The 22,418-nt window shown below is 51.3% G+C and overlaps 1 protein-coding gene across 3 annotated transcripts in view; it reads left to right on the plus strand.

Moving 5' to 3' along the window:
- LOC144753560 (uncharacterized) overlaps nt 1–18,445 on the plus strand; it is a 516,183-nt gene extending 497,738 nt beyond the window's left edge. For all 3 annotated transcript variants that reach the window (XM_078641208.1, XM_078641209.1, XM_078641210.1), the window contains one exon: nt 15,854–18,445. In XM_078641208.1, coding sequence (XP_078497334.1) covers nt 15,854–16,065 — 212 coding nt within the window. In that variant the 3' untranslated portion in view covers nt 16,066–18,445. The remainder of the gene's footprint in view (nt 1–15,853) is intronic.
- The last annotated feature ends 3,973 nt before the right edge of the window (nt 18,446–22,418 follow it).

Raw genomic sequence — 22,418 nt, forward strand, 5'->3', positions numbered from 1 at the left:
GAGAGACCTTCCTACTCATGCTACGGTGTTGGATGGAGGGTGAGGTATCCAATATGACCATATAAAGATAATATGGCAAAAACAAAGAACTGAACTCTATGCTGCTCTTGTATTCTTCCCCCTTAACAGTCAGCTAGTCTCCATATTCCACTCTCTTGATCTCTTTCTTCAGCCTTCACCCATTTGCTGTCTCTATTCTATCCCTTCCTCCCCCTTTCCCTTACTCTCTTTCCATCCCCCCCTTTTCTCTTGGTGACCTTTTCAACTTTAAATTCTCTCTTCTTTTTTTCTTCTTGTTTCCCTTTCTTGCTTATTTTCACCATCTTCTCTTACCCTCACATCCCTCACACTTGTTCACCTCACCCACATGCCTTATTCTAACCCAACCTATTTGAAAGAAACAGGTTAGTATTAGATTCCTTACCTTAGAATATCCCCAGGCGTCAGTCTGGATCCGGAAACTTTTGCGTAGCAGTACCCCTGCGCGTCGGTAGGCGTCATCTGCAGGCATCCCCTGCGGCTCCGCGTCCGTCGTCGGCGTCGTGTGCCGTGATGACGTCGCTGGAGTATATAGACGCCGCCTCCGCGCGCTGACGTCAGTTCTTCTTTTTTCCGCGCCAGTTAGCGCAGATCCGAGAAGTGCAGTACTCCGGTCTTTTGACCAAAGTTTTTTGTGAATCTTTGATTCTTATTTCGGTGCCGGTAGGATGCCCGGTTTTAAGAACTGTGACGGCTGTGACCGCACGATGTCGGTCACGGATCATCACCGACTCTGCCTCCGGTGTCTAGGCCCCGACCACGCCGTGGACGACTGTGTCGATTGCCGGGCCCTGACGAGTAAGGCTAGGCGGGAGCGGTCCCGCAAGCTACTCGAACTGCGGGTGTCGGCCCCACGTCGAGAGCGGTCCCGGTCCGGCCGGAGGTCGAGGGAGCGGTCGAGGGAGCGGTCGCGGAGCCATCACGAACGCTCCGGAAGTCGTCACCATTCCTCTGGTTCCTCAGGTAGGAAACACAAGAAGTCGGGGCGTCGTCATCGTACCCCCGACTCCCCCCCAACGCTCGCGCGATGCGGCCGGGGGTTCGGGTGACCCCGCGGCTCCGCGTGAGTCGCCGGCACGGCCTGCTCCATACCCTCCGGTCCCTGGGCACGGCGCGGCGCGTGAGGAGATAGAGGAGTTCCTCATGGCCATGAGGGCACTGTCTCCTCCGACGGGGCCTACGGCGCCTTTGGGCCCTGTGCTCCCGTCCGGGGGCCCTAGCGGTCCGGGTGTCCCTGCCCCGACGCCGTCGGGTGCTCCGACTACGCCGCCGCCGGCGGCTCCGACCCCGGCGCCGCAGGGTCCTTCAGGGTCGACGCCGGCTGGTCTACCGGCCTCTCCGGCGCCGATTCCATCGGGGTTGCCCCCGACGCCGCCCCCGCGCGGCGCCGGTGCTCCGGCGCCGGCTCCGGGCGGCGCCGTCCCCCTTTCCTCTCCGACTCCGGACGCGGAGTCGGACCGGCGTCGCCTGACGCCGAGTCCGACGCCGATGGGGCCCATGAACCCCGAGGAGCCGGTCTACATTGTTGACTCCGAATATGGGGATGATGTAGAATACGGAGAGGGTTGGGAGGGGTCTGAGGACCCTCTGTCATGCGAGTGTCAGTACGACGTGGACTGGACAGGTGATTTGGGTGACGCCAGTGGTCTGGACGACTCTCCTAACCCTGGCTTTGTCTCGCCTCCTACTGTGGCTTCGGAGGCTGGGGCTGCTTATTCAGTGGTGTTGATGAGGGCTGCCAAGGCTTTACACCTTGAGCTCCCCGTCGCGGTCGTGAGGCCTAACATCCTCACTGAGGTCTTCAAACCGCAGTCATGCCCACAGGAGCCTCTGCTGCCGTTGTAAATGTAAATGTAAATGTAAATGTATAGGCATTTATATAGCGCACTACTTACCCGTAGGGTCCCAAGGCGCTTCGACCGCTGCGAAACCCTTCCTGGCTTCCCTGAGAGATGGTCCCTTAATGGGTATCTCCAGGGTGAGACCAGGCATCCCTGGCGGTCTGGTGGGGCCGTTAGTGAAGATGAGGCAAGCTAATGCCCAGAGTTGCCGAGTGTGAACGCTGATCAGAGTGGGCACCGAGGCGAGAGAATTATCGAGTCCGCTGACCCTGGTCCAGAAACCTGCCGCGCCGGGAATCGAACCCTGGTCCCGGGCCGTCCTCTGCTCTCGGGTCTGCCGCCTCTAACCAGTGAGCCACACTACTTCACTACTTCACACCACTTCACCGTTCAACGAAGCCTTGACTGACGTTCTTTTGGGCACGTGGTCCAGGCCCGCTTCAGGTTCGCCTGTTGATAGGAACGTGGCCAGACGCCACCGTCCGTGTCTGGACGACCCCAAGTTCCTGTCCACCCATCCCACCCCTGAGAGTCTGGTGATCCAGGCCTCAACTTCCCAGACCACATTCCCGTCGGCCCCGCCCTACCGGGAATCAAAGAGGTACGACCAGTATGGGAAAAAGGTCTTCTCGTCCCTGAGTTTGGGATTGCGGTCTTGCAACACCGCATGCCTCTTGGGCCGCTACACCCACTCTCTGTGGGATACGGTCGCGGAGTGTCTGCCAGAATGCCCGCAGGAGGTACGGGCAAGGCTCGGCAAGGCTATGATTGAAGGCCGAGACGCAGCACGATATTCCATCAGGTGTGGTCTTGATACGACCGACTCGCTGGGCAGAGCGATGTCCACGACGGTGGCGATTCGTCGCCACGCCTGGCTGAGGTCCGCCAACTTTTCGGCGGATGTCCAAAATACTTTGATGGACATGCCGTTCGATGGCAGTTGCCTGTTTGGCGACAAAGCGGACCACGCGCTGGAGCGCTTCAAGGACTCCAGGGTCACGGCCAAGTCCTTGGGTCTCTCGACCCAGCGCCAGCAAACGGGTTCGTTTCGCTCCTTTCGTGGCCAAGGAAGGGGCGGTCCCACACGTGCTGCCAGCCACGCACCGCAGAACACTTCTCAACGCGGTGGCGGCCGTGGATTCCGCCATGGAGGCGGTCGGGGACAACGGCGAGGTCAGACCACACCTCCCCCCGCAGCATCAGCCTCCAAATCCTCCTAGTCCGAGCTTTCAGGCCCATGTGACGCCAGTGGGTGGCAGGGTTTGCCATCACCACTCCCGCTGGCGCACTATCACATCGGACAGGTGGGTGCTGCAGCTCGTCCGAAGGGGCTACTCCCTCCCCTTCGAGACCACTCCTCCAGCCATGCCACCGCAGAACAACCGTGTGTCGGGGGACCACTTGACACTTCTGCAGGAGGAAGTTACGGCCCTCTTGGCCAAGGGGGCCATCGAGCGCGTTCCTGGGCCAGAAGTAGGGTGTGGTTGCTATTCCCACTACTTTCTGGTACCCAAGAAGGACAAGGGGGGCCTACGTCCTATCTTGGATCTACGGAACGTCAACGGCTTCCTCCGGAAGGAGAAGTTCAAGATGTTGACTTTGGCTCAGGTCTTGGCTGCTCTGGACCCGCAAGACTGGATGGTGGCGTTGGATTTGCAGGATGCGTATTTTCACATCCCCGTCCTGCCGGCCCACCGACGTTACCTGCGGTTCACGGTAGGCCACGAGCACTTTCAGTTTATCGTGCTCCCATTCGGCCTTACCAGCGCCCCACGGGTGTTCACGAAAGTGATGGCGGTGGTCGCAGCTCATCTGCGCCGGTTAGGGGTTTCAGTCTTCCCCTACCTCGACGACTGGTTGTTGAAGGCGGGCTCGCCCCAGACAGTCGTCCACCACCTTCAGATGACGGCAGACCTCCTGCACGAGCTGGGGTTTTCCATCAATGTGCCGAAATCACACCTGTGTCCCTCTCAAAAGCTCCTTTTCATCGGAGCGGTTCTCGACTCGGCGCAGTTTCGGGTTTATCCTCCGGAACGGCGGGTCCGGGATATACAGGCTCTGATTCCGATCTTTCAGCCGTTCTCCCGGGTTTCGGTCAGGTTGACGCTGCGGCTGCTGGGGCTGATGGCTTCCTGCATCCTTCTGGTGCATCACGCCCGGTGGCGGATGCGGGCTCTGCAGTGGGACCTGAAGTTTCAGTGGGCCCAGCATCAAGGCAACCTATCCGACCATGTCCTGATCTCGGAGGGCACTGCGAGACAGTTGCAGTGGTGGCTTACGGACCGCGATTGGGTCAGAGGCAGATCCCTCTCCCTTCCCCAACCGGAGCACGTTGTTGTGACGGACGCGTCCCTCCAGGGCTGGGGAGGCCACTTGGGAGAGGCGGAGATCAGAGGCATCTGGTCTCCGGCGGAGTCCCGGCTCCACATCAACATGTTGGAGCTGCGGGCGATTCGCCTAGCACTGAAGGCATTCCTCCCCTTTGTCAACGGGAGTGTAGTGCAGGTGTTCACGGACAACACCACCGCCATGTGGTACTGCAACAAGCAGGGCGGAGTGGGGTCGTGGACCCTTTGCCAGGAGGCTCTGCGTCTCTGGCAATGGCTGGAACGTCAGGGCGTGACTCTGACGGTTCAACACCTGGCAGGTTCTCTGAACGCCAGGGCGGACGAACTCAGCCGTCGGTGCTCGGTGGATCACGAATGGCGTCTGAACTCGGACGTGGCGAAAGGCCTCTTTCTGCAATGGGGAGAGCCTTGGTTAGATCTATTCGCCACAGAAGAGAACGCGCAATGTCATCAGTTCTGCGCGTTGGAGTTTCCAAGACGGCACTCGCTCGGCGACGCCTTTCGGCGCGAGTGGAGCTGCGGTCTGTTGTACGCCTTTCCGCCTATACCACTTCTGCCCAGAGTGCTGAAGAAGATCAGGCGCGACCGGGCCCAAGTTATCCTTGTGGCTCCGGACTGGGCTCGAAGGTACTGGTATCCCGAGCTACTCAGCATGTCAGTCGGTCCCTCGATCCGCCTGCCCCTTCGGGAGGACCTTCTGTCGCAGCAGCAGGGGACGGTCCTCCACCCGAACCTGTCCAGTCTCCACCTCCATGCGTGGAGATTGAGCGGCGACAGTTGAGGCCATTTGACTTGCCTCCTGAGGTTTGTGATGTGATTCTGGCAGCCAGGCGTCCCTCCACAAAGTCGGTATACGCCTGCCGGTGGAACAGATTTGTGGCATGGTGCACAGCAAAGGCTGTGGACCCTCTCTCTGCCCCTCTTTCCGAGGTTCTCCTCTTTCTTCTCTCTCTTGCCCAGCAGGGTTCTGCTCTGGGCACTATCAAGGGCTACCTTTCTGCCTTTTCGGCCTTTCTAAGGCTGCCTGATCAACCTTCTTTGTTCAAGTCCCCTATTGTAACGAGATTCTTGAAGGGCATCACGCACATGTACCCACCTGCTCCGTTCGTGATGCCTCAGTGGGACTTGAACCTGGTTCTGACCTTCTTGATGTGCGCTCCCTTTGAGACACTTCATTCCTGTCCTCTCCGTCTCCTGACTTTAAAGACGGCCTTCCTGGTTGCCATCACCTCTGCCAGGAGGGTGAGTGAGCTCCAGGCTCTTTCTGTCAAACCTCCTTTCATGTCCATTCATCCAGACAAGGTGGTTCTGAGAACTAGACCTTCTTTCCTGCCCAAAGTAGTCTCTGCTTTTCACATCGGGCAGTCCATCACCTTACCCTCCTTCTTCCCGCCTCCGCATCCTTCAAAGGATGAAGAGCGGCTCCATCGCCTGGACCCAAAACGTGCGCTTTCATTTTATATGGATCGCACACGCCAGTTCCGGGTGGATGACCAACTATTTGTTGGCTACGTGGGTGCGAAGAAGGGACGGGCGGTACATAAACGGACCATCTCTCGGTGGGTCGTTCTGTGCATCAAAGCGTGCTACTCTTTGGCTCGGAAGGAGCCTCCTGTTGGGCTGAGGGCCCATTCCACTCGGGCCACGGCGGCTACTACTGCCCTGGGCCGGGGAGTCCCTTTGCAGGACATTTGCCAGGCGGCTACGTGGGCCTCGCTGCACCCCTTTGCGAGGCACTACTGCCTGGACAGTCAAGTCCGGAGGGATGGCTTCTTTGGCCGTTCGGTCCTCCAGGACTTTCTGGTGTAGGATTGTATTGGTTCGCAGACCCACCTCCGGGGTTGGTATTGCTGGGGTATCTATTCTAAGGTAAGGAATCTAATACTAACCTGTTTCTTTCAGATGAACAAGTTACTTACCTTCGGTAACGATATATCTGTAAGAAACAGTAGTTACTATTAGATTCCTTACCGCCCCACCCATCCTCCCCGTTCTGCGAACTGATACCTAGGGTTAAGGACATCCCTTTCAGGGCCCTAGTTTCAAATGGCACCAGTGTTGTTTCTCACATGGCTCTGCGTGTTCTGGCGCGGAAAAGCTGTGTACAAAGAACTGACGTCAGCGCGCGGAGGCGGCGTCTATATACTCCAGCGACGTCATCACGGTGCACGACGCCGACGACGGACGCGGAGCCGCAGGGGACGCCTGCAGACGACGCCTACCGACGCGCAGGGGTACTGCTACGCAAAAGTTTCCGGATCCAGACTGACGCCTGGGGATATTCTAAGGTAAGGAATCTAATACTAACTACTGTTTCTTACAGATATATCGTTACCGAAGGTAAGTAACTTGTTCGTCTTACATCTTCTACCCTCTTTCACCCATGTTTCTCACCTACTTCCTCTCTTGCTTCCTGTTTTCTGCTTCAGTCTGCCTTTCCACCACCTAGAACTAGTGCAAAAATGTTCCTCCCTAGTTGAAAGCACATTTTTGTGTACCACTATTTCTAGCAATGTCACATGGAGGTATTAGGCCTGGTTAAGAAACACCATTTTTACATGCTCACGTTCCTAAGTTGCCTTCTCTCCCTAAACACAGTGACATTTGACACACATTTGTTTGCGTGCACATTTGAGATAATATTCTTCAAAATCAGTTTTGCTTACAATACCACTTCGTGGGCACTCAATCAGAGCACCTTGAATATTCTGTATTTGTGTTATTTGTTTTTGGCAGCTCTGCGTCAGAGCTATCACAATTGAATAAACAATAGCGGCATATATATATATATATATATCTGCCACCAGTCCCGCCTCCACAAGAAAGAACGGGTCCGACACATGCATAAAGGTTTCTCCAGGTAAGGATTTATTACCACCAGCTCATGGACGCAAAGTTGATAAAACACCTGGCAGACGCGTTTCGGCGTTTGCCTTCCTCATTGCCAGCTTCGTGCTTTTCAAATGTTGTTTTGTGCGCGGGTCATAGCCTGCCAGTTATAGTCCCATTGGAGCTTGGTTAATCCAATTAGAGGCACCGCTCTTGCCACCTCCTGTTGCAGTGCGCTATGCTAGCTGGTAGTTGTAGTTCCCACGCATGCTCATTGTCCTTCGTGTTCCCGCAGCATGTCACAGGCAGTCTCAAAACACGGACTCTGGTTCAGTGACCGGTCCGGACACACGATTATGCCCCGGCATTGCCAGCTTTTGAGTCCGCTACTTTCTGCCACGGGAGACATAGCAATTGGCGGCAATCATCTCCCAGAGGAACCTTCACCAGCAAGATGCCGCTCCCTCCCCAATCCACGAAAGAAATCCTGGGCAGGGGGGGCCGGGGGGGCGCCGCTGTGTGCATCCAGCACGTAACACCTAACACCAAACTCCACCTCCAGTGTCGACTATGAGCGGAGCACCTGAACGGGAGGCGTGTCGGATAATGCGGAGTCGACCACCGCATGTAACATCTGCCACCAGTCCCGCCTCCACAAGAAAGAACGGGTCCGACACATGCATAAAGGTTTCTCCAGGTAAGGATTTATTACCACCAGCTCATGGACGCAAAGTTGATAAAACACCTGGCAGACGCGTTTCGGCGTTTGCCTTCCTCATTGCCAGCTTCGTGCTTTTCAAATGTTGTTTTGTGCGCGGGTCATAGCCTGCCAGTTATAGTCCCATTGGAGCTTGGTTAATCCAATTAGAGGCACCGCTCTTGCCACCTCCTGTTGCAGTGCGCTATGCTAGCTGGTAGTTGTAGTTCCCACGCATGCTCATTGTCCTTCGTGTTCCCGCAGCATGTCACAGGCAGTCTCAAAACACGGACTCTGGTTCAGTGACCGGTCCGGACACACGATTATGCCCCGGCATTGCCAGCTTTTGAGTCCGCTACTTTCTGCCACGGGAGACATAGCAATTGGCGGCAATCATCTCCCAGAGGAACCTTCACCAGCAAGATGCCGCTCCCTCCCCAATCCACGAAAGAAATCCTGGGCAGGGGGGGCGCCGCTGTGTGCATCCAGCACGTAACACCTAACACCAAACTCCACCTCCAGTGTCGACTATCAGCGGAGCACCTGAACGGGAGGCGTGTCGGATAATGCGGAGTCGACCACCGCATGTAACATCTGCCACCAGTCCCGCCTCCACAAGAAAGAACGGGTCCGACACATGCATAAAGGTTTCTCCAGGTAAGGATTTATTACCACCAGCTCATGGACGCAAAGTTGATAAAACACCTGGCAGACGCGTTGCGGCGTTTGCCTTCCTCATTGCCAGCTTCGTGCTTTTCAAATGTTGTTTTGTGCGCGGGTCATAGCCTGCCAGTTATAGTCCCATTGGAGCTTGGTTAATCCAATTAGAGGCACCGCTCTTGCCACCTCCTGTTGCAGTGCGCTATGCTAGCTGGTAGTTGTAGTTCCCACGCATGCTCATTGTCCTTCGTGTTCCCGCAGCATGTCACAGGCAGTCTCAAAACACGGACTCTGGTTCAGTGACCGGTCCGGACACACGATTATGCCCCGGCATTGCCAGCTTTTGAGTCCGCTACTTTCTGCCACGGGAGACATAGCAATTGGCGGCAATCATCTCCCAGAGGAACCTTCACCAGCAAGATGCCGCTCCCTCCCCAATCCACGAAAGAAATCCTGGGCAGGGGGGGCGCCGCTGTGTGCATCCAGCACGTAACACCTAACACCAAACTCCACCTCCAGTGTCGACTATCAGCGGAGCACCTGAACGGGAGGCGTGTCGGATAATGCGGAGTCGACCACCGCATGTAACATCTGCCACCAGTCCCGCCTCCACAAGAAAGAACGGGTCCGACACATGCATAAAGGTTTCTCCAGGTAAGGATTTATTACCACCAGCTCATGGACGCAAAGTTGATAAAACACCTGGCAGACGCGTTTCGGCGTTTGCCTTCCTCATTGCCAGCTTCGTGCTTTTCAAATGTTGTTTTGTGCGCGGGTCATAGCCTGCCAGTTATAGTCCCATTGGAGCTTGGTTAATCCAATTAGAGGCACCGCTCTTGCCACCTCCTGTTGCAGTGCGCTATGCTAGCTGGTAGTTGTAGTTCCCACGCATGCTCATTGTCCTTCGTGTTCCCGCAGCATGTCACAGGCAGTCTCAAAACACGGACTCTGGTTCAGTGACCGGTCCGGACACACGATTATGCCCCGGCATTGCCAGCTTTTGAGTCCGCTACTTTCTGCCACGGGAGACATAGCAATTGGCGGCAATCATCTCCCAGAGGAACCTTCACCAGCAAGATGCCGCTCCCTCCCCAATCCACGAAAGAAATCCTGGGCAGGGGGGGCGCCGCTGTGTGCATCCAGCACGTAACACCTAACACCAAACTCCACCTCCAGTGTCGACTATCAGCGGAGCACCTGAACGGGAGGCGTGTCGGATAATGCGGAGTCGACCACCGCATATATATATATATATATATATATATATATATATATATATTAGAACACTTCACTCGGAAATGAGGCCGCTCACCACCGCAGGTTGGTTTCCAAAACCTTTATTTGAGAAACATGCAGCTCACAGGTCCCGTGTTATCATCCTTGGCCTTACGCGTTTCGAAGCATTGCCGCTTCTCATCAGAGGCCGCCTCACACGAATCCAGTGTGCTCCGGGCTTGTCAGCGGCATGTTCAATTCTGCTACCTTGAACATGCCGCTGACAAGCCCGGAGCACACTGGAGGGCACAAAAGTTCCTGAATTGGCGCACATGAATCGAACCCATTGGAGGGTAAAAAAAGTTGTAAAAGGACTACATCTCCCAGCAAACACTATATTTTGAAATTTGGGCACAGCTGAGGCCAATTGCAATTATAAAAAAGCACGTGGGGGAGGTATCCGCAATGAACTGGATTCGTGTGAGGCGGCCTCTGATGAGAAGCGGCAATGCTTCGAAACGCGTAAGGCCAAGGATGATAACACGGGACCTGTGAGCTGCATGTTTCTCAAATAAAGGTTTTGGAAACCAACCTGCGGTGGTGAGCGGCCTCATTTCCGAGTGAAGTGTTCTAAGATTTATCACGGTGGCTCCGGCCGTGGAGGGATCGCACTGCCTAGAAGGGTTAAGGACCGCGGGGGAGAGAACGAGCTTCCTCTGCAATGGCGCTGCAGGTAGCAGAATTGAACATGCCGCTGACAAGCCCGGAGCACACTGGAGGGCACAAAAGTTCCTGAATTGGCGCACATGAATCGAACCCATTGGAGGGTAAAAAAAGTTGTAAAAGGACTACATCTCCCAGCAAACACTATATTTTGAAATTTGGGCACAGCTGAGGCCAATTGCAATTATAAAAAAGCACGTGGGGGAGGTATCCGCAATGAACTGGATTCGTGTGAGGCGGCCTCTGATGAGAAGCGGCAATGCTTCGAAACGCGTAAGGCCAAGGATGATAACACGGGACCTGTGAGCTGCATGTTTCTCAAATAAAGGTTTTGGAAACCAACCTGCGGTGGTGAGCGGCCTCATTTCCGAGTGAAGTGTTCTAAGATTTATCACGGTGGCTCCGGCCGTGGAGGGATCGCACTGCCTAGAAGGGTTAAGGACCGCGGGGGAGAGAACGAGCTTCCTCTGCAATGGCGCTGCAGGTAGCAGAATTGAACATGCCGCTGACAAGCCCGGAGCACACTGGAGGGCACAAAAGTTCCTGAATTGGCGCACATGAATCGAACCCATTGGAGGGTAAAAAAAGTTGTAAAAGGACTACATCTCCCAGCAAACACTATATTTTGAAATTTGGGCACAGCTGAGGCCAATTGCAATTATAAAAAAGCACGTGGGGGAGGTATCCGCAATGAACTGGATTCGTGTGAGGCGGCCTCTGATGAGAAGCGGCAATGCTTCGAAACGCGTAAGGCCAAGGATGATAACACGGGACCTGTGAGCTGCATGTTTCTCAAATAAAGGTTTTGGAAACCAACCTGCGGTGGTGAGCGGCCTCATTTCCGAGTGAAGTGTTCTAAGATTTATCACGGTGGCTCCGGCCGTGGAGGGATCGCACTGCCTAGAAGGGTTAAGGACCGCGGGGGAGAGAACGAGCTTCCTCTGCAATGGCGCTGCAGGTAGCAGAATTGAACATGCCGCTGACAAGCCCGGAGCACACTGGAGGGCACAAAAGTTCCTGAATTGGCGCACATGAATCGAACCCATTGGAGGGTAAAAAAAGTTGTAAAAGGACTACATCTCCCAGCAAACACTATATTTTGAAATTTGGGCACAGCTGAGGCCAATTGCAATTATAAAAACGCACGTGGGGGAGGTATCCGCAATGAACTGGATTCGTGTGAGGCGGCCTCTGATGAGAAGCGGCAATGCTTCGAAACGCGTAAGGCCAAGGATGATAACACGGGACCTGTGAGCTGCATGTTTCTCAAATAAAGGTTTTGGAAACCAACCTGCGGTGGTGAGCGGCCTCATTTCCGAGTGAAGTGTTCTAAGATTTATCACGGTGGCTCCGGCCGTGGAGGGATCGCACTGCCTAGAAGGGTTAAGGACCGCGGGGGAGAGAACGAGCTTCCTCTGCAATGGCGCTGCAGGTAGCAGAATTGAACATGCCGCTGACAAGCCCGGAGCACACTGGAGGGCACAAAAGTTCCTGAATTGGCGCACATGAATCGAACCCATTGGAGGGTAAAAAAAGTTGTAAAAGGACTACATCTCCCAGCAAACACTATATTTTGAAATTTGGGCACAGCTGAGGCCAATTGCAATTATAAAAAAGCACGTGGGGGAGGTATCCGCAATGAACTGGATTCGTGTGAGGCGGCCTCTGATGAGAAGCGGCAATGCTTCGAAACGCGTAAGGCCAAGGATGATAACACGGGACCTGTGAGCTGCATGTTTCTCAAATAAAGGTTTTGGAAACCAACCTGCGGTGGTGAGCGGCCTCATTTCCGAGTGAAGTGTTCTAAGATTTATCACGGTGGCTCCGGCCGTGGAGGGATCGCACTGCCTAGAAGGGTTAAGGACCGCGGGGGAGAGAACGAGCTTCCTCTGCAATGGCGCTGCAGGTAGCAGAATTGAACATGCCGCTGACAAGCCCGGAGCACACTGGAGGGCACAAAAGTTCCTGAATTGGCGCACATGAATCGAACCCATTGGAGGGTAAAAAAAGTTGTAAAAGGACTACATCTCCCAGCAAACACTATATTTTGAAATTTGGGCACAGCTGAGGCCAATTGCAATTATAAAAAAGCACGTGGGGGAGGTATCCGCAATGAACTGGATTCGTGTGAGGCGGCCTCTGATGAGAAGCGGCAATGCTTCGAAACGCGTAAGGCCAAGGATGATAACACGGGACCTGTGAGCTGCATGTTTCTCAAATAAAGGTTTTGGAAACCAACCTGCGGTGGTGAGCGGCCTCATTTCCGAGTGAAGTGTTCTAAGATTTATCACGGTGGCTCCGGCCGTGGAGGGATCGCACTGCCTAGAAGGGTTAAGGACCGCGGGGGAGAGAACGAGCTTCCTCTGCAATGGCGCTGCAGGTAGCAGAATTGAACATGCCGCTGACAAGCCCGGAGCACACTGGAGGGCACAAAAGTTCCTGAATTGGCGCACATGAATCGAACCCATTGGAGGGTAAAAAAAGTTGTAAAAGGACTACATCTCCCAGCAAACACTATATTTTGAAATTTGGGCACAGCTGAGGCCAATTGCAATTATAAAAAAGCACGTGGGGGAGGTATCCGCAATGAACTGGATTCGTGTGAGGCGGCCTCTGATGAGAAGCGGCAATGCTTCGAAACGCGTAAGGCCAAGGATGATAACACGGGACCTGTGAGCTGCATGTTTCTCAAATAAAGGTTTTGGAAACCAACCTGCGGTGGTGAGCGGCCTCATTTCCGAGTGAAGTGTTCTAAGATTTATCACGGTGGCTCCGGCCGTGGAGGGATCGCACTGCCTAGAAGGGTTAAGGACCGCGGGGGAGAGAACGAGCTTCCTCTGCAATGGCGCTGCAGGTAGCAGAATTGAACATGCCGCTGACAAGCCCGGAGCACACTGGAGGGCACAAAAGTTCCTGAATTGGCGCACATGAATCGAACCCATTGGAGGGTAAAAAAAGTTGTAAAAGGACTACATCTCCCAGCAAACACTATATTTTGAAATTTGGGCACAGCTGAGGCCAATTGCAATTATAAAAAAGCACGTGGGGGAGGTATCCGCAATGAACTGGATTCGTGTGAGGCGGCCTCTGATGAGAAGCGGCAATGCTTCGAAACGCGTAAGGCCAAGGATGATAACACGGGACCTGTGAGCTGCATGTTTCTCAAATAAAGGTTTTGGAAACCAACCTGCGGTGGTGAGCGGCCTCATTTCCGAGTGAAGTGTTCTAAGATTTATCACGGTGGCTCCGGCCGTGGAGGGATCGCACTGCCTAGAAGGGTTAAGGACCGCGGGGGAGAGAACAAGCTTCCTCTGCAATGGCGCTGCAGGTAGCAGAATTGAACATGCCGCTGACAAGCCCGGAGCACACTGGAGGGCACAAAAGTTCCTGAATTGGCGCACATGAATCGAACCCATTGGAGGGTAAAAAAAGTTGTAAAAGGACTACATCTCCCAGCAAACACTATATTTTGAAATTTGGGCACAGCTGAGGCCAATTGCAATTATAAAAAAGCACGTGGGGGAGGTATCCGCAATGAACTGGATTCGTGTGAGGCGGCCTCTGATGAGAAGCGGCAATGCTTCGAAACGCGTAAGGCCAAGGATGATAACACGGGACCTGTGAGCTGCATGTTTCTCAAATAAAGGTTTTGGAAACCAACCTGCGGTGGTGAGCGGCCTCATTTCCGAGTGAAGTGTTCTAAGATTTATCACGGTGGCTCCGGCCGTGGAGGGATCGCACTGCCTAGAAGGGTTAAGGACCGCGGGGGAGAGAACGAGCTTCCTCTGCAATGGCGCTGCAGGTAGCAGAATTGAACATGCCGCTGACAAGCCCGGAGCACACTGGAGGGCACAAAAGTTCCTGAATTGGCGCACATGAATCGAACCCATTGGAGGGTAAAAAAAGTTGTAAAAGGACTACATCTCCCAGCAAACACTATATTTTGAAATTTGGGCACAGCTGAGGCCAATTGCAATTATAAAAAAGCACGTGGGGGAGGTATCCGCAATGAACTGGATTCGTGTGAGGCGGCCTCTGATGAGAAGCGGCAATGCTTCGAAACGCGTAAGGCCAAGGATGATAACACGGGACCTGTGAGCTGCATGTTTCTCAAATAAAGGTTTTGGAAACCAACCTGCGGTGGTGAGCGGCCTCATTTCCGAGTGAAGTGTTCTAAGATATATATATATATATATATATATATGTTTGTAGCAAATAAAACTTCAGAGCACCTTGAATATTCTGTATTTGTGTTATTTGTTTTTGGCAGCTCTGCGTCAGAGCTAACTCAATTGAATAAACAATAGTGGCCTGACTGGGGCTTCAGCATGGTAATATAGAGGATATTGTTTTTATATATAACCAGTAGCCACAATAAAGCTTACCTCTGAAGCAAACTTGAGTGTGCTGGAACCTGTTATATATATATATATATATATATATATATATATATCAGGCTCTAGCACACTCAGGTATGCTTCAAAGGTAAGCTTTATTGTGGCTACTGGTTATATATAGAAACAAGCATATATAGATATATATCGTCAAGCCTTTGTTTAGACAGAAGGGCATTTTGCGGCACTGAGAGGTTGATCCATGCTCGAATTCCAGCTCAGCTGAATCCTGTTTACCTCATGCAAGAGGTGCTGTCTAGCTCTATACCAAGACGGGCAGCTTGATGACACTAACACACAGGTAACGGGGAGTTAGATCTCCCTACAGGGATTTGGCAGGTTCACTCACCCTAGACTTGATAGGTTTAGGATGCACTAAGTAGGAGTACACTACATTACAGTACTTTCATGCAACCATATACTGTTCATCATTTTCACCATTTTCCTAATGCTAATCACATGTTTCCTTCTATTGATTATTGCAGCACAATGATTTTACTCAAAAATCACAATACTTCAATAAGTATTGAAACACTTTACTGTGTATTTCTTGTGTATCTCTTGGGGTATGCATAAGTAACTAAACAAAAGGGTACTAGATCGGTAACCACAATTTCTGTCGGGAGTTAGGGTTGGCCTGTTTGGAGGTTGCAGAATCCATTTGTTACCCTGTCAGGTTAGGGGTACAGATGGTGCACTTTGAGCTATCAGGACTTCGGCCAACATATCCGGAAGGTGTGCAAGGAATATTGACTTAAGGGGTATTTTAATGGCATTAAAGATAATCTCCTATGCAGGATTGTAGGCTTAAATCAGTGCAATTATCATTTCAGGTCGAAATATTGATACACTGAAAAAGAAGCAACTTCAAGGTTTGGGGGCATTTACAAACTGCTGGGCTTTGTGCTGATTCTTTGTTTTCCATGCACGAGCACCTGGGTGCAGTGTGACCCCAGCCTTGGTGTTGCACCTTTTTAAATATTCATGTGTGGAGTTAATAACTGATAGTAGGATGTTTCCTTGTTGTGAAGCCAAGGGATGGAGCTGGAGGATCTGAGACTTGATGGAACCAGTGTGAGCTCTAATAAAATGCTTTCTTTGTTTCAGGTGACGCTCCTGATGAGCCGAGTGGAAGTCCATGTTTGCAGTGCCAGGGGATTTCACAGAGTGAGGAGGAGGTCTGCCTGAAGTCTATCCTCATGCAGCAGTCGCGCAATCTCCAGCTGGAGGAGAAGAAGCTGCTTCTGGAAATAGAAAAACTGCAACTGGAAATCAAGAAGCTGACTCAGGAAGACTCTTTCTTTACCTGCCGGCATTGAGGGTCAGGTCTACGTCTCTTAGCCATGGTCCATGGAAAGCCTGTTCGCGCGTTGCTCCCTAACTTCACGCTGGCCTTGAGGCTCAGGGCTCTGTTCTCTTAGCCATGGTCCATGGAAAGCCTGTTCATGAGTTTCTCCCTAGCTTCACCTGCCGGCCTTGAGGCTCAGGTCTCCGTTCTGTTAGCCATGGTCCATGGAAAGCCTGTTCATGAGTTTCTCCCTAGCTTCACCTGCCGGCCTTAAGGCTCAGGTCTCCGTTCTCTTTGCTATGGTTCATGGAAAGCCTGTTCATGCATTGCTCCCTAGCTTCACCTGCCAGCCTTGAGGCTTAGGTCTCCGTTCTGTTAGCCATGGTCCATGGAAAGCCTGTTCACGCGTTGCTCTCTAGCTTCACCTGCCGGCCTTGAGGCTTAGGTCTCCGTTCTCTTTGCTATGGTTCATGGAAAGCCTGTTCATGCATTGCTCCCTAGCTTCACCTGCCGGCCTTGAGGCTCAGGTATCCGTTCTGTTAGCTATGGTCCATGGAAAGCATGTTCACGAGTTGCTCACTAGCTTCACGCTGGCCTTAAGGCTTAGGTCTCCGTTCTGTTAGCTATGGTCCATGGAAAGCATGTTCAGGAGTTGCTCTCTAGCTTTACCTGCCGGCCTTGATTCTCAGGTCTCCATTCTCTTTGCTATGGTCCATGGAAAGCATGTTCACGAGTTGCTCTCTAGCTTTACCTGCCGGCCTTGAGGCTCAGGTCTCCATTCTCTTTGCTATGGTCCTTGGAAAGCCTGTTCACGCGTTGCTCCCTAGCTTCACCTGCCGGCCTTGAGGCTCAGGTCTCCATTCTCTTTGCCATGGTCCATGGAAAGCCTATTCACGAGTTGCTCCCTACCTTCCTCGCTTGCTTTCACTAAATGAGGCACATTTCGTCTCTCTTGTTCTTGTCCTCTCCCAGCGTAAGTCATGTTTGCAGAGCGATGCAGCACATTCTCAGTACCATGGGTCTCGTTTTAGTTCATCCCTGTTCTCTCACACAGTATAGTAGAGTCACAGGTTAATTGCACCTGGCTGTAGTTAACTCTACATTCTCCCAGTGTGTGGGATATTACAGGCCTATTGGAATGCGCCTTTTGTGTACCTTTCACACCCCTCCTGCACTCTTGCATTGTAGGTCCCATTCCTACTCTCTACGTTACCTCCAGGGCATTCCTGTAATTATCACATGCCGCAAAATCAAAGCTCGAGGGGGCCATTTTTAGATTCATTCGTTGGCATTCACTTTCTGATCGAATGTGTCATTATTTCTTCTAGTATTCGTCCAGCAGTCAACAGATTTACAGCTGGACGAGATTTGCCAGTATTACATTTTAGTACTCCAGGTTTAGGCTGTTCGACAGCTGGATACAACATGTTTTAGTTAATTCTCTACTTTTTTGGTGTGTGGCAAATTTATAGCCTACAGCTTTTCTAGTTAATTCCATCTTCCCTTAGTTTTCAGCATTGTCACTGCCTGATATGGCGTGTCTCCGTGCATTTTGTTTACTCTCCCACCATACAGCATGTCTGTAGCGAGACCGAATGTGTCTATAGTTCTTCTTTCATGCTCCCAGTACTTGGGATGCTTACAGTCACCATATATGGCCCATTCACAGCTTGAGGTCATCTGTTATTATGTATTTCCGTAATCTACATGTTTATGTACTAATGGGAAGTGCCCTTACTTAATTCTCTACTGTTCCAGCGCATGTACGAGTCTGATAGGATCAATCGTTAGTTCATTACTATTGACACCAAGTGAGAAACACTTTCAAAACCTGATGAAGTACGCTTTGAGTTGTTTCTGCTCTTTGCGTACAACGCAGATGCTTCCTGCTTGGCTGTGTCCTTCCTTCCTCAACGTGTAGGGAACATTCACAGCTGCTGCAAGTAGAAAGCCAGAGGCGGCCTACCTCAGGTTCATTCTGTCTTTCCCAGTCATAGACTGTAGTAACGATGTAAAGTTCCAAGAAGGCACAGAAAATATTGATATATAAAAATTAGGGATTTAATTAGAGAGCAAGAGCAATACAGCTCATCCAGTCAGTGGCTAGTAGTCATCTGACTAGAATTTAGAATGCATGACAAAAGATAAAAATCCAAGCTAACAGAAAGTTCTATAGGCATTTAAAGAAACATACATACAATGCAGGAAATATAACACATCCCTTCCCTTAATAATTAAACATAATCTTTCATTCTAATGGGAGCTCTGATATTTCTACCACCAGTTTTAATTCTGGAAGAAATGGAATCCGTATCCGTGGAAATGTTAGGTTTACAAGAGTTAAAATGAACTGAAGGAACATTACATTTAGCAATTCTTCTAACATTCTAAATTTTACCATCTTGTGTCATAACACTATTGAAATATGTTTTAATAACTCTGATAGGTGGTCCAAATTTAGATGACCCTTTAACATTGAACCCTGGTTTACGTATTTTTACCCAGTCACCAACAACAAAAGAAGGTTCTTTCACTTTCATTCTGAAGTCATACAAATTTGGACCACCTATCAGAGTTATTAAAACATATTTCAATAGTTTTATGACACAAGATGGTAAAATTTGGAATGTTAGAAGAATTGCTAAATGTAATGTTCCTTCAGTTCATTCAGAAAGTCACTAGGTACATATAGAGCCTAATGCGGCGTATATTTTGTTAATAAAATTTGTTTTAGGTAAATCATGTATACTCTCATTTCAGGGCATCCTCACAGCCTGGTGGGATACATCTTTACTTTATTCCTTATTTTACAAACCTGGGTATATTCATACACTGATGGAGATCTTAATTCATTCTCCCTCTTCAAGTCACACTAAAAACCTGGTGGACTGTGTCTTGAAACCTCTACACTTCTAGGCGCAGTCGCTGACTAACAGGTTGCGCCTTTGTTAATTTCATTATTGTCTCAACATATGGTACCTTTAAATAATTCTGGTACTGTCCCAAAATGTAACATATTCAGTACTGTATGTTGGGCACTGTCCCAAAATCTGACATATTCCCTGCTTGATGGGACAAATCTTTAGTGCACTCCTGTACTCTCCCGGTTTCCTTATTCCCCCTCTGTGTAAGACAGCACATACATCCCCTGATGAGAGATGTCTTCGATTTATCAGATTTAAATCTGTACTCCCCCAGTACAGGTACCTTCAAATCATCAGAGGGTTGTGGCTGTGATCAGACCTGTACTTCTATATGGCACATGGTGAGCCTGATAGTTCATGTCTGTAATTAATTCCAGCCAACTGTCGGTGGAAGCTGTATTCAAAGACTATGGGACATGACTTCCTTCTCTTTCGCAGTATGCATCATGTTTGCAATCAGATGGAATGTGATTTAGTTAATTGTGATATTCTCCAGGTGGGAAAAGCACATTCCCAGTTTGATGAGACATACCTGTACACTTCCCCCTGTTCTCCCCAAAGTATGGTACCACAGATGGTGTGGGCATTTACTTAATTCCCTACTCTCCCTGTGTAGTTCCATGCACATCATGATGGGATAAGTTCAGCGCTCCTCTTGCTCGGATACTGCCCTTGGCGGGAAGACATTTGGCCCCTTGGATGCTGCTGGTAAATAAAATAGGGCAGCCAGAGGTTCCTATTGTGTTCACAGGTCAGTCCCTTGCTGATTACTTCTTTGTGTATTGTCTCTACTCTTCCCGTAGAATGCATGTTCAGAATAGGATCAAATGTGGTTTTATTTATTCCATGTTTCCCTGTATAATGTCATGTTCAGCCTGATGGGTCCCACCTATAGTTAATTCCTTTACGCTCTCGATGTATTGTACTTGGCTGGCGGATGGACAAGATTTAGGTCTTCCTAAATGCTGAAGTGTATGGATGCCTGACATCATGCCTGTTCCTAGACCCTGTACTATCTGACACAATCAAAGTCTGACAAGACTATTATTGAAGAGTGCCTTTACATTAACTGTTCGAAAAAGCATGTTTTAACTTGATAGGGCTATAGTGGTAAACATTTATTTACTCTGCCACTATGGGTGAAAATATCATTCCACCAAGGCGGGGCTGGTAGTTCTATAATTTTGTTTTGTATTGGGCCTGATTTTATTTACATATTTAGACATTAAAGTGCTTAGGTAAGCACATGGCGTCTCCCTGTCAGATTCTCCAGTTCCTCGATCAAAAAGGGTGAGACTTCTAGAGTTAAGAATAATGGCATTTTCGCAGGTAGAAACAATTGCAGGCCTGGTTCTTTGTGTACGTTTATGCGTTGTTTTTTGTTAGAAATGTGTATTGTTTCTCACAAATAAATCTATATTTTATCACTTTTGAAATGACGTGTTATTGTTGAGTTTGTATTGAATAAAGGTGTGTTATACATTGTGATGCACAGTAAACCCTATAATCACTGAGTGTGGACTCATGTTGCCTAGCTATGAGTTGCTAGACTTTTCTCAGCACTTGGGTAACCTTCTTTAATAACCAAGTTCTTTGTCCCCTGACATTTGGAGGCACTTCCTGGAATCATTTGTAGTTCTCAGTTCAGGAGTTTCAAGAAATCCCAGCGCTCCTGTCATATCCTCTGGTGGTACTACAGTTGTTCCTTTGGTGATCCACTCTCAGGACAGAGTCATATCCTCCGGTGGTACTTGAATTTATTCTTTGGTGATTTGCTTTCACCATATGCTCTAGAGAGTCCTATTCTTCCATTGTCCTTTGTCTTGAGTTCACCAGAGGAAATCGAAGCAGTTGGGATGCTTGTTCTGGCCAAACCTGGATTTCCCTTTGGTAGATAAATCCTACCATTTCCACAACAGGAATACCTGGTGTACGAGGGATGACCCGTTTCAAGACTGATGTCGGTTACGGATCTGCATCGCGTGTGTCTCTTCTGCCTGGATCTCGACCATGACCCCAAGTCGTGCTCCGACTGCCGGTCAATGGCGCCGAAGGGTTTGTGGGAGCGGTCCCAAAAGCTGCTTGAGCGCCGGCAGTCGGCTCTGTGCCGTTCGAGGTCGCGAGGGAGGTTGAGGGACCGGTCGCGGAGCCACCACCACTCGTCCAAGTCATCGAATTCTACGCACTCGGGATCGGGTAAGTTGAACCACAAAAAGAAGTCGAAGAAGCATCGTCGCTCTTTGACTTCTCCCCGTCGGTTGGCTGATGCGGCGAGGGATGCGGGCGGTGCTCCTCCCCTGTGCAGAGCCTGAGTAGTCAGCTTCCAGTTTCCCTCCCTTCCCTGGACCCGGAGCGACTCCCACCCAAACGTGTACATTCTACGAAGCGATGCATGCATCTTTGGGTGACCCAAACCCGCCTGCGCGCCTTCGTGCCCCTCAGACTCAGTTGGGGGATCTAGGCCTACTCTGACGTCTGCTGCAGCCCTGGATCCGGATCGGCGCCGGTTGATCTCATTACACCTCCACCGGCGCCGCTTCCTCCGGCACCGCAACCGACACCGGTCGTGTCCCTGGCCGGCGTTGACCCCAGCCTCCATCCCGATGTGGACCTGGAGCCCGACCTGGGTCGCCTGATGCCGGATCCAGCACGGAGAGGGGGTTTTGTGCTCCTGTTAACTCCTGAGGTCCCTTTTTGCTCTGATTGGCAACCTGAGGAAGATGAGGGGAACTGCGAGGGGTCAGGTGACCCATTTAACTGATCAGATGAGATCTGAACAGGACTGGAGAGAGGAACTGGGGGATGCCAGTGGTCTTCACACCTCTCCTGACCGTGGCATGTTGTTTCCTCCTACCGTGGCTTTGGAGAAGGGAGAGTCGTACGCAGTGGTGTTGTGTAGGGCGGCCGAGGCTCTCAACCTCGAGCTTCCTACCGTGGCATTCAGGACTAACCTCCTGACAGAGGTGCTTCAGCGGCTGTGAGCTCTTCGGAGCCCCTGCTGCCTTTTAATGAGGCCCTCACCAACGTCCTTCTGGGCACGTGGTCCAGGCCCAACACGGGGGCTCCCGTGGACAGGATGATTGCCCGACGCCACCGCCCGGCTCTGGGCGACCCCACTTTCCTTTCCCAACACCCCACCCCGGAGGGCTTGGTGGGCCAAGCCTCCACTTCCAAGAGTGCTTTCCCTACCGCTCCACAGGAAAGGGAATCCAAGAAGCTAGACCATCTTGGGAAGAAGATTTTCTCTTCTGCCATTGTAGGAATGTGATTGGTAAACACTGCATGTCTCTTGGGTCGTTATTCGCACTCTGTGTGGGATACGATTGCACAGGTGCTGCCTCAGTGTCCACAGAAGGCCTGGGCAGTGCTCTCCCAGGCTGTCGCCGCCGGGGGGGATGCAGCGACGTTTACCATACGTTGTGGGCCGGACTCCGCCGACTCTCTGGGCAGGACCATTTCA

Source organism: Lissotriton helveticus, chromosome 5_1, assembly GCF_964261635.1.
Source record: "Lissotriton helveticus chromosome 5_1, aLisHel1.1, whole genome shotgun sequence".
NCBI lineage: Eukaryota > Metazoa > Chordata > Amphibia > Caudata > Salamandridae > Lissotriton > Lissotriton helveticus.